A 12864-nucleotide genomic window follows, 5' to 3' on the forward strand; every position below is an offset into this window, starting at 1 on the left:
GCAGGAGCAGACACAAAAACCCTGCATGTCCCAGCTATGAAAGCTTTTCTTTGGCACAGAAACCCCTTCTGGGGTGGCCTCAAGGGATTTCTTTCTGGGGCTGGCACCAAAAGGCTGTTTGATTAAAAATAATATTAAATTTAACCTGAACTGGAAACAAGTGATTTCCATCAAGTCTCCATTAGTTATTTTTGAGGTCTCCAGGATACTTTCTCAATAACTCATGTATTATTTGTTACTGTTTGATGCAGAAGTTTCACCATGTAGGCAATGATCTCCTGTCACATGAAACATTGCTGGTGGAACAAGTGCTTTTCTTTAACCATGTAGGATAGGTTTATAGTGCCTCTCCTTGTCTCTGCTGAAGAGGTTTGTGCTAGAATTGGGGAAAGAAATATTAATAAAATCCATGTGCTTAAAGGTTTCCCCATTCCACAGCAAGAAAGAGAACAAACCTGATAGGGAAACGTATCCATTGTGGAAACAAAAGAAAATATTTCACAAGTATACCTGAGAGTCCAGATTGATGCATTTTCCCCAGAATTGACAGCAGTTCTTCAGCAGAACAAGGGACCTTGCAAAAACACTTGAGACACGTAAATTAACCAAACAAAGCCAAGATTGTGGTCAATACAAGTTCACATTCAATACTTCAAGATTGATTATATTTAGAAGAAAGGCTTAAGATATGTTAGCTGCAAAAGCTGGAAACATCCCACTCAAATAAGGTATCGACACTACACAGGGAAGATAATTAAGTATGTAAAGAGCTTATCTAAGGCTGGTGAGATTTTCTATAATTTAAAACCTTTCAATCACAATCTTTTTTGAAGACTCTTCTGCTTTATTTATACAGCAGTGCTCATGATGCAAGAGTGACTTGTGAATTCTGTGGCCTGCATTCTATTCTACAAAAGGTCGAATGAGATTTAACATTTTTTTCCTCCTGGCATGACAGCTTTGATTGAGGTGAGATACATGAAAAACAGTAAAACTTCCTTATGAGTGTAGAGCTGCTACACCTTGGGCTGAGCCACACAGAAAATCCTCATCCTCCCTGTTGAAAGTAAATCCTGGAAGAGAGACTAGTCTAGTCCCTCTTGAAACTATCACAGCTCTAATGAAGGCTATTAAAATTCCCTTTTTGCTCAGGAAACACCATTAATCCCACTCTAAAGACTCCAACAGTACTGTGATTCCATGAAGATGAGGTATAAAGACATTATGGTGAATTTGAGGATAATTCAATACCAGAATGATTTTCATTCATCTCCTTGACTAAATGCAGTGTCAACTAACGCTGAATCAAATCTCAGCGAACAGGCTTTGAGAGGACCATGTATGTGGGGAAAAAGTTCTGTCTTGGAGACAACAAATGTATTTTTCCTAATTTACTCCATTTTAAATCCTGTAAGAGAAATTAATGAAACAGTTTTAAGGAATCCTGGTGGTTATATAGATATATAATTTTATATAAAATGCTTGTTTATGACAAGATTTCTGTTCTCAGGAGCAGTTGGGTTTGTGACTACAACACTGAACAAAAAACCTTCCACAAGCTGAGTGATTGCTGCATGCTCTGAATGGCCTCAACAAAAGGCAAAGAAATCAGTGTACCAAAATTCTGGGTCACCCTTGAAGCACCATGTTCTTGACACAAGTAAAAAACAAATTATCTGGAAGGCTCCTCAAGTAGAACACAGGTAAGGTTAAGTGAAAGGGAGGTGGGAGAAAAAAACAATCTAAGAGCAAGCACAGAAGTGTTTATATTTAGAGTTTCAACCTCAAAATCATGGGAAATACTGATAAATCACTATTTGATGAGCAACCTGGGTCAGAAGACTCAATAATACCAGACTGCAAAAGTCAAAAAATCATGAGCAGCAGCAGCAAAAGAAGGGTTTTGCTGTAGTATGAAGGAAAGAAAAGAGAAAATTACAGAAGCAAGTAATCCAAACCTCTTCCATTTTAATTTGTGTCTGTACCCTGCTGAGGGAACAAACAGCCTGTAAGTTGTAGCCTGTCATGTAAGTCAGTAGTAGCTGCAGGGTAATAAATAGGACAGTAAAGCATATGCAAAGTCTGATTTATGGGATCCAAACAGAGAGAGCCCAAGTCTTGCAGCTATTTGCATCTTCCTCACATGCAAACAAGCACTGATGGAAAGTTTCCTGCTGAGAAAGAGAGAGAGGCAAGAGACGCACTGGAGAGAAACCTGGTTAGAAAAAAAAGGAGAAAGAGGACTGAAATAATTTCTTTAGAGAGGGGTTTCGTATATCTTGGCACCAGAGCAGAGCACAATAACAGGATCACAGAAGGGTTTGGATTGGAAGGGACTTTGAAGATCATTTAATTCCAAACCCCTGCCATGGGCAGAGACACCTTCCACTGTCCCAGGCTGCTCCAAGCTCTGTCCTGCCTGGCCTTGGACGCTGCCAGGGATCCAGGGACAGCCACAGCTTCTCTGGGCACCCTGTGCCAGGGCCTCAGCACACTCTGAGTAAAGAATTTCATGCCACCATCTAATCGAAATCTCTTCTCTTTTAACTTAAAACCATTCCTGTTCACCTTGAAGGTGTAATAGTGCAGCTGTTCAGCATGCAGTGTGGACTTTCGGGAGCTAGGAAACATCTATTATGGGTTTTTCTTCTCAAGTTCGTAGGTCAATTAATAGAATAGTTGCAGGGCTTGCTGTAACCATCACCCTGTTGCTCAGCAGGTTTCTGGTCTTGGATCTAAAGCATCTTTAAAAGTTACAGCCGGACTGGGGTGATGGGGAAGATGTGAGCTGAACCAGTCTCCCAGTCCCAGGGGAGGTATTTTCCATGGCAGAAAATCAGCACATCAAAGTTGGAAAGCAGTGCAACAGGTTTGAGGGGGTGATTCTATGGGAAGAATATTTCATCAGCTTGCAGACAAAATGGATGCTAGGAAATTATTTGCTTTGAAAAATTAAGTATTCTTCAGTTGGGTAGAGATGGAAAAGGAGGGCTGCAAAATCCCCACTGCAAAGTGCAGTTTTGGCTGTTTCCTTGTCTCACAATCTCAGTGTTGAATGGTGAACTAACTTCACAGTGATCATTCTTTCCTCAGCACTGCAACAGGCTCTTCAATCTCTTCATTGAGATAGGACAAATGCAAACATCAGCTACATCAGCTGCTCCCCGGAGTTCAGTTACACTGGCTCTGGAAGCAAATCAGCTCAGCTCCAGCATTTAGAGCTAAATGCTATGCAAACATTAAAAATCCCATTCACCTGAATTCCTGACAAACTCCTGCAATGGTCGCCATTCAGCACCACTCACAGACATCAAAAGCCTTCCAGATTGGAAGCTAAGAAGATTCTGGAGCTGCCCTATTGCCAGTATCCTTAGCCCCATCAGTCAAGTGTTTACAGAGCTCCCATCAATTTTTTTCCTCGTGAACTTTCAACCTTTTTTTACTTTAGGATTAGAGGCTCATCTTGTAAATGCCAATTTCTAAACCAGCAGAGGAGTTTAACCTTGTCTGTTGAAAGGAGGGAGAAGAGTGTAGGTGGCACCCAGACCAGGAATCTCTGATGGCTGAACACCCACGAGAAGAGACTGTTTGAGTTAGACCTCACCACAATCCAAGATCCTTCAAGATGTACAAAGCAAAAGAAAGCTAAGTTCAATAAGTCAGGGCAATGTAAAGAAACAACAAATAATTGAAACTCTTTTATATCTTGCCTTGCCATTTGTTTAAAAACAATAAAAATAAACTCTGGGCACATGTTTCACACATCCTAAGAAACCCAACCGTGCACTATTCAGACTCACAGGATGCTGCCAGCAAAAAATGAATGCTCAAATCAAGGCAAAGACAGGTGGGGAATTCATCAGCACCTGGCTCAGGGCAGAAGTTGTCCCTTGCACAGGTGATGTTCAACTCCTTAGTTCAGTGTCCTACAACAAATGCAAGACTTCTGCAGGAAGCCTGTCAGCTGCAAGAATTACTGCATGTCTGAAAGAGATCAATAGCTGAGCTGCTTTAGCATTTAGTGCTGCAAAGTTTTTAAAAGTTGCAGTAACCACACTGGCTTCAGATATTTGCATCAACAGAAACAGTTTTCTCTTTTCTTTGGAAATTAGTTGGTTTCTCCCACACAGATCTACAGCTCTCACTGTATTGCAAATACAGCCTTTTTTTCCAGGTTTACTATTAATGATTCTCATACTAACAATCATCCGTTCTTACCAAGAAATTTGGTACATCTTAGCTTGTTTTTCACATCAAGTAAAACATTACTTTTTTAGTTTTCTTTTTTTTTTTCTGCCGCAAAAGAAATATATTTTGATGCAAAAGGGGTATCCTTGCCCTGCCGAGTTAATAGCTCATGCTCAACAATTACAACACATAAGTGCCCAAATCTGCCTGAATCTTCACCACCGTCCATGAATGGTGACAGATGACACTTCTAGGGACTTTTCTTGAATAGAAAGCAGTTAACAGCACAATAATCACAGGGTGGAGAAATTAAGAGCAGCTTTAGGTGGGGTTTTTTTTGGGAGAAGCCCATTAATAACTTCCCTGCAATTAAGCAGGGAGAGAAAGAACGAGCAGAAGAGAGTTAACAATGAATGTGTCCCATCTTTCCTGCTAAATCTTTAAGCTCAGTCATCAGCAAAAAAAAAAAAAAAAAAAAAAAAAAAAAAAAAAAAGCGTAAAAATGAAAATTTGTACATTAAAAAGAAACAAAGAATGAAAAGTTGCCAGGCTTGTTGGATAATGGCACATATCTGGTGGTCATTCACTGCAACACTTCCAGGGAGCAAAGGCACAGGGATGTGTTCTTGGTGCTTTATGTTCTTTTCTGAGCATCAACAGTCCTGAGTTAATTTCTATGCTGTTGCCTTAAACCTCCCTTAATAATTCTAACCAGAAACGAAAAGGTTTGCATGTATATCATGTGTTTAGTCAGGACTAAACTCAGTGGTGTGATAGGAGAGCCATTATCATTTCCCAGGCTGTTGGAAACAAGGTCAAGTTTAAACCAGTACTCCCTGCTCATCTTACACAGGAGCAAAAAGGCTGCTCAAGAGAGAAACAAAAAAAGTTGGGAAAAATACAGATTGAATTGCAAATACACCATTAGTTTATGAACTTGTCTTGTACCCCTTGTAGCTTCGTATTCCTCCTGAATAAGTTTGTTTACACCCTGCTGATTAATACAAACAAGAGAAAACAGGAAAGCATATTCTGGACCATTACTGCAAGTCTGTGTGGCACTGGGTGCAATGCTGAAAACTGGATTCTTTCTATAAACTGCACATTTATCACTTCTCAAGGAAATGGCTTCATTTCCCAGCTCTATTCTGGAAGTTAAACATGAGGAGAGGGAAATATTTCCTTTTGAGAGGACTCATGCTTCATACTACTGAAAATCTACAATACAACAGCTTTGTCTTCCATCTCCTTCACTGGCTTCACAGATATTAAGTTGGATGGAAAGAAGAGAAATTGGAGTTACAGCTCTTGGTGAGTGTTTGTAATCTCTTTGCCTCCCCATTTCTTACCACACACCCACCCCATGATTAAAACTGAGTTAAAGGAAATGCTACTGAACTGCACTGAATTAAACGGAGCAGTGACAAGTTCAATTACCAGCCAACACCAAGGAAGGGATTGTTACATTCCCTGCATCACTGTGACTACAAAGAAATAAATGGAGAAGTGGCTTTTTCAGACACTCTACTAATGACAGAGCCGTTCTCCCTCGCTCAGATATTTCACAGGCAGCACAACCCTCACACAGAGTCCGGATGCACCTCCCACTCTGTGCTGCCCAAAGCAGCTGCATCATTACATGTTTTATCAACTCTATGCTCAGCTTCTCCCAGCACAGCACGTGGACCTCCTGAACACTGGCTGAACTCGTGTAAACTGGGAGAAAACAGGGAAAGAGAGAGCAGGCAGCCCCAGGGAACCCTTATTATCAGTGTCCTGACACTGCTGGGAGCAGCAGCGAGGGACCGACTCCTGCTCACCAGCTGATAACTTTGAGGGCCTTGATTAATGTGCAGGACTCAGGCAGATGAATTCAAACATGCCCAGAAACTTCTGTGATCTGGATGAACCTGCTAAATTCAGATAGGAATCTTCGTACCTGCCAGCTAGTTATTAATGCACATGGGAAAAAAAAGTGAATTTTAACAGTAAAATCTAAACCAGATGTGCCACAGCTGAGCTTGTCTCCCAAGAAGTTCTAAGGGACAAAGGGATGTGGTCTTCCAGCCACCCTGCTGGCAAAAGAGGACAGGTGCAATACAGAACCTACTTTTCATATCAACATCCCCATCTCCTGGGTGAAGTACGGGAACTTGAGCATCACCAACAGAGGTCACATTACCCCCTGATGGCAAGGATGTTATGTCTGTTTTAATGAGCACATTTTGCATTAATATCTCAGGGTATAGAACTATCAGGCATGAAAATATTTTAAAAAACCCACAAAACAAACAAACAAACAAAAACTAAAAACAATACCACCACCAATACAGAAAACATTTAAAGGATCTTTTTCATATTCATCAGATCTCTCCATAACAGCACTATAGGAAGTGAAAAACTTTGGAGCTGGTGAGTCTCCTCTATGATTACATGGAGGACAGGTATCTTTTCATCCCAGGAACACATTCCAGAGTATGTTGCACACATATGAATCACATACTTTAATAACCACACTGAACTTCTTGTTTGCAAGGAGATCAATGCAGAGCCTGATGTGACATTTCTAGAAGCAGCTCCAGCCCAAGATCAGGCTCAGCTGTAGAACAAAGATATTTTCATTTCTTACAACTTTTAAGCTCCAGAAAATTCTTTCTCCTAGCAGGACTTCTGCTGTTGAATAATTAACTGAAACTATTCTGGAGTCAGCTCCAGTAATAAATACTGAGACAGCCAAAATACCTGTAGAGCTTTCCTTGATGAGTCTGTCTTAGAACTGTAAATCTGAAATTTTCACAGCATATTTCATACTGGAGAAGTTTCCATATAAGGATTTATTTAAATAGGTAATTATTTATCATGTTTTTCACACATGAGTATCTCAATTCCAACAACTTGACAGGGGTTTTTTTGATTCCGTTCATTGTTTGGTGCTTGTGTCTATGTTGATTTCCTTTGTTTTGGGGTTTGGGGTTGTTTTTTTGGTTTTGTTTTTTTTTTGTAAATTCTGGTGCCTGCTTTTAGGACGAGACTCAATCACTGGAGCAGATTTCAGTGTGTACCTGGTGAGTTAATAAACAGATGGTGAAATTACAGTGATGAGCATCACACCAGAAGAGACCCAGAGAGAGAATGATAAACAACTTTGACAAGGAACCCACCTCTCCCTCTGGTGTCACTCAAGGCATCAGCTCCTTGTGTGACTGATAAAAGCAAGAGCTGTCCCAAATATCACAGCCATGACAGAAAGCCTCTCAGGCAACAGACAGGTTATTTTTTCAACCAAACACTTTGAAAATCAACGGAGACAAAACTGAAGAGAACTAGAACATTCCCTTTGAGGTCTGTGGAGAGGCTGTGCTGAGGCTCAACAGGCTCCTCCAATCCCTGTAAGTAGCAGAACAGACCCTAAGAAAGTGCCAGGAGCCTTAAAAGAATGGTAAGGTAGCAACAGGTAGCAGGAAAATAATTTTGAGAGGCTTCTGGAGAGTGAAAATCTCAGAAGAACTGGCTCATAGAAATAGGTTATAGATGCTGTAATATTCCTCCTTTCTCAGCTCTGCACAGATTCCTATCATATCCTGAGTGATTAATTTGGGTACCCAGAGTACCTGAAAAGGATCAAGGGAAAAAAAAAAACCAAAATTAACAGCAAACAGTCCTCCATTCACCCTGACAGAGTTTAAAATGTTATGCACAGCCTCACCTAATGTGGCAAGTATCCTGCAAAGACACCAGCATTAATACAGACCTTAAATGATAAAATTCTAGCCAATTTCCACAGTATTTTAAACAATCTTTACACAAGCAAGGCCCACATTTTGCTCAGAATACAAGTAACTGCCCCGCAGCTTTTACTTAAAAGAAAATTACAGGCAAGAAATGTTCCATTCAGGTGTGAGCAGTGTAGTGAGACAGAGAATCTCTGGGTTTTTTTAAACTGCCCTGTACAAAATTGTATCAAATTACTCCGTGTGCACCAGTGAGAGAAAAGAAATAGAGAAGAGCTATTTCCACTGGAGCACCAAAGGATGGCAAGGGGTGCAGATGGAAACGATGGGTTTTTCTGGCCTGGCTGTTATGATTGGAGAGTGCAAAGAGAAGAATGAATGTATTGTCATTTATACAAGCCAGAAGACAGAGAAGCATTAGCACATGCAGCAAATAGCTGCCTAGAGAACAGCATTTTCACAGGATTACAAATGTATCTCCTGCCACTAAACATACTGGAATAATTTGGAACTAAGACTGTTACATTCTTTTGTATATGATTGCCAGTAATTTCTTTTCAATAATACATTGCTCTTAGTGAAGGTCCCACAGACAAGCAAGGTGGTGTGTTTAATTTCAGTGATCACTCCATTAGCTGAAACAGCTATTTACTGTCCAATTCGAAGTTTAGGAGTATGCACATTTCAAAGTAAAACCTCTGTTTTGATATCTACCAAACATTTTTTCATTCAATATCGAGAAATGTAAACTATCTTCTGTTCTAAATACTCCAATAAAACTTCTTATGCACAGGGAAGATATTTCAATTAAAAAGATTACATAGACACACTTTTAAATCTTAATCTTTGTTGAAGAAGCACCCTGTGATTTTATGTTCTCTGATCAAGAGAAAGCACATGAGAAGCAGCGATTTAGCTTGGATTTAGCAGGTTTAGGAGCAGGACTATCAACTGAGCAAAACCTCAATTACAGGCTAATTGAATGTATGCTCAAGTACATTATTACAATTCAATAATCATCTCTTCAGAATGAAACAATTCCAATTTGCTTTCATTTCCGCCTATGCATGTGCATTACAAATTTGCTATTATTCACACTAAAATTAGTCAGGCTGGTTGGAAGCCCCAGTGTGGCACAGGGTGGCACCAAACTGACCTCAAATGAGCCACTTAACCTCACCTGCTTCCTCATCAGGAGCCTTCCCACAACAATATTACCCTGTTGAAGTTTCTTCCAGGTAGGTTTGCTGAGCAATCCAACAATGAAGTCATCAGCACCTTTCCTGCTGGACATCCAGCCATTCATGGCTTTAATTTACTCTTCCATTTCTTTCCCTGCTTGTATCAACACACATGAAATCCCAGGCACCTAACTGAGCCTGGAATGCTCTGATACCTGCTTTCCCTGCAAGGCTGCCTTCCCTCCATTTAGCTGTGGTACAGTCCTAGGTGTGCCACTCCTGGCAGCTCAATTCCCTTTTAATGGTGAATTAATTCCTCCAGATTTGAACAAGATACAAGATCACCAGGTGGGAATTGAAAGCACTTGGCATCCAGCACAACCATTCTCCTCATGATCTGTGATGTCTAAACATCTGCACCACACAGCAGTCCAAGGCATGACAAAGGCACCTGCTCACCAAAGGACACAATCAGCTGGCAGAAAGCGGCACAGTGGACAACTTGATGTCGTTTCTACAGCTGCCCTCTGTTTTCACATCCTCCATTTAGATCAGTAAATTATACTCTGTGAGAAGACCCAGACTTCAAATTCCTCTCACCCCAAGCACAAACTACCTCAGGAGCAACTCAGCCAGCTTCTGAACTCACCACCTGAGAGTCAGTGGGCACTCCTGTGGTGCAGCTCAAGGTAAGTTTAAAAAATTAATGAAGAACGGCACGGCACGGCACTGCATTGCATTGAATTCCCCCCAGCACAGGGGCACTTCACCACCTGCCTCACGAGGGTGAGATGAAGACACACCTTGCGTGTGTCAGGCTCTTGAATCATGGAAATTAACATGGCAAAAATCCAAACACCCTTCAAGAACTACTGATGCTTCTCCTCTGGACTTCAGGGTGTCAGCAGAATCAATCCCAGCATTTCCTGCCAGCAGCCCTAAACAGTCTCTCCTGACATGCAATGCTCCACCACAAGGTTATTTTTGCCTGGTAAAATACCAGAAAGGGAAAGCAGGTGAAGCTGACTGACAGCCGAACTGTTCAGCTGACTGCAGCAAAAGTCTCTATGGCCACCATATTTTACTACAAAAGTTTACAAAGGAGGCTGTGTTCAAAGTTTAATTTCAAATATTCACAATACTTATTTAAACTCATGTCACTTCTATCCTTTTTGTTTATCTTAACATGAATGAAAGAGGGTCCAACAGAATGCCAATTTTTACAGTTACCCTCCAGGAGGAAACACTCCCATTGCATGAACATGCTGGTTTGCTGGCCCTGAACCAAGGGTTTAAAAGAATTAAAAGTGTTAAGAGCTAAGCTAGAAGGATAGAAGAAATATATATTAATTAAGAATTTAGCAAGAAGAGTAGAAGCAATGTAGAAGGGTTAATTATAAGCCTAAGGCCTAACCCTTGTTATAGAATGTTCTCTGTTCCTCCTCCTGAGTTGTCAATCCCATAACGGTACCTACCCCCTGCTCTGGAAATTCCCTAATATTGGAAGCCCCTTTGGTTTGTTTGATCTGTTCCCCTCCCTTTGTGTTCCCCATTGGTTCATATATTGTCAATCCCACCCTGTGTACCTCCCCTGTGTTTTCCCTACTGGTTAGAAATGGTACCCTCCCCCTGAGACCTCCCCCATATATAAGCTCCTGCACAGCCGTGCTCTAGTCTTTCATCCTTGACCTTTCCTTGGAATGAACTCTTTTGGAAACCACACAGAAGATCCCTCCTTTTTTCTGCCCTCGACGCTTGACAGGCTGTGCCATGGTGCATAAGCCCTACAGCTGTATCCCAGACTGTGCTGCTTTCTGGGAACAGCTCACTCTCCACACAGTGCCAGGAGCCGGCTGGGGAAGAGCCGGCACCGTGTCACCAGAGCTCCTCTGTGATTTCTGCACGTCTTGGGGAGGTGACTCCCCATGCGCCCAGCGCTGCAATGAACGCTGCAGTGAACACTTCAATGAACCTAACTTTAATTAGTTTAACTTTAATTAGTTGGAGAGTCTCCTGTCCGTGCTCCAGCCCTACCTTTGACGATGAGCTCGGCATAGTTGGAGACCCCGGAGCCTCCGTCGGAGCGGATGACGCAGCGGTACTTGCTGATGCTGCGCTGGGACGTGTCGGCCACGCTGACCGTGGCCGAGAACCGCCGGTGGTTGACCACTCGAGTGACCATCAGGGCTGTGTCCCTCCCATTCCACTGCTGCAGAGGCAGAGAAAAATAATGGCATAATGGAGACAGGCTGGTTATGCATTGGTTCACCCATGTGTAATTCACTCCTTGGGGTGCTCAAACAAAGGTCAGAGCTCTGTGTTCATGTTGCTGAGAGAGGTTTTGGACAAGCACAGCTTTTCAAGAGAATAATTCAGCCATTCCCTCAGGAAATCCACAGGGCTGTGGGAGCTGGGCCCTAAATATTCTTATACATAGGTGAGGATACTGAAGCCCTGACACAGCATGCCCAGAGAAGCTGTGGCTGCCCCTGGATCCCTGCAAGTGTCCAAGGCCAGGCTGGATGGGGCTTAGAGCAGCCTGGCACAGTGGAAGGTGTCCCTGCCCATGGCAGGGAGTGGGACTGGATTAATTTTAAGGTCCCTTTCAACCCAAACCTGTGTTTCTATGATATATTTAAGTTTGCATTTCTATTTAACATTTGAGATACATCTGGGCTTTTGGTGTTTTCTAAGGATACAAAGAGGGTGAAGAGTTTGGGAGGGAACGCATATGAGGGGCAGGACACTGAGAACACTTGGCTTGGTCAGAGTAGGAAGGAGGAGACTGAAGTGAAATCCCATCAGAGGCTGCAGCTCCTCCTGAGGGGCAGCTCTGATCTCTGCTCTGGGACAGGGACAGGACCCAGGGAATGGCTGGACCTGTGTCAGGGGGATTTAGGTTGGTTGGATATCAGGAAAAGGATCTTCCCCCAGAGGTGCTGGCACTGCCCAGGCTCCCCAGGGAATGGTCCTGGCCCCGAGGTTGCCAGAGCTCCAGGAGCCTTTGGACAGCGCTGCCAGGGATGCCCAGGGTGGGGCTGTTGGGGTGTCTGTGCAGGGACAGGGGCTGGGCTGGGTGATCCTGTGGGTCCCTCCCAGATCAGGATATTCTCTGACTCTAAGATTAGTTCCTGCAAAGGCTGCAGAGTGGCAGCTCTGACTGCCACCCCCCAGTTCCACACAGTGCAATTAGAGGCCCAGCTTGGATGTGAAAACACAACAGCTGAAGGCTTTGTGTTCACCTGGGAAAACACTACAAATGAACAGATTTTGTAAATTTGGCCTTTTCAGATGCAAAACTCTGATTCTGGACCCATTTAAATAAATTGGTTGGATGAACAGACATCCTTGTATATCCAGAATTCCCCAATAAACTTCTCTACCAATGCCAGAGCACATTTTTCCAACTGGAAAAGGGACAGACAAAGAATTAGTCAGAAATTGTTCTCCACAGTAATAAACACCCCAACTTGCTCATTTGTCCAGTTTATTAGGAATTTCAAAGAAAACCACATTGCTGTTTTGGCAGTTTCCACTAAACAGTTTTTAGGGGTGTTTCCAAGGCTATTCTCATTAAATGTTGCAGTTTTAGAGAATGGCAAGCAGGTTTCCATTAACAAAAGCAATTCTTTCCTCCCCAAACTGCTTTTCACAGGGGAAGGTTCATACTGCTGCAGGTCAGAATTGTTTTTACACACATCTAATTGTAACTGGGGAGATAATGAAAGAACCCAAAAGAGATAAAATAAGTCAAAAATATATCT

At 42.4% G+C, this 12864-nt stretch overlaps 1 protein-coding gene across 5 annotated transcripts in view; it reads right to left on the reverse strand.

Annotated features, from left to right (window-relative positions):
* PTPRT (protein tyrosine phosphatase receptor type T) overlaps positions 1-12864 on the reverse strand; it is a 339897-nt gene that overhangs the window by 261238 nt on the left and 65795 nt on the right. For all 5 annotated transcript variants that reach the window (XM_066198774.1, XM_066198773.1, XM_066198770.1 and 2 more), the window contains exon 7: positions 11135-11309. In XM_066198774.1, coding sequence (XP_066054871.1) covers positions 11135-11309 — 175 coding nt within the window. The remainder of the gene's footprint in view (positions 1-11134; positions 11310-12864) is intronic.

The sequence above is a fragment of the Chamaea fasciata genome, unplaced genomic scaffold (assembly GCF_029207755.1).
Source record: "Chamaea fasciata isolate MVZ Bird 193981 ecotype frontalis unplaced genomic scaffold, bChaFas1.0.hap1 SCAF_17, whole genome shotgun sequence".
Lineage (NCBI taxonomy): Eukaryota > Metazoa > Chordata > Aves > Passeriformes > Sylviidae > Chamaea > Chamaea fasciata.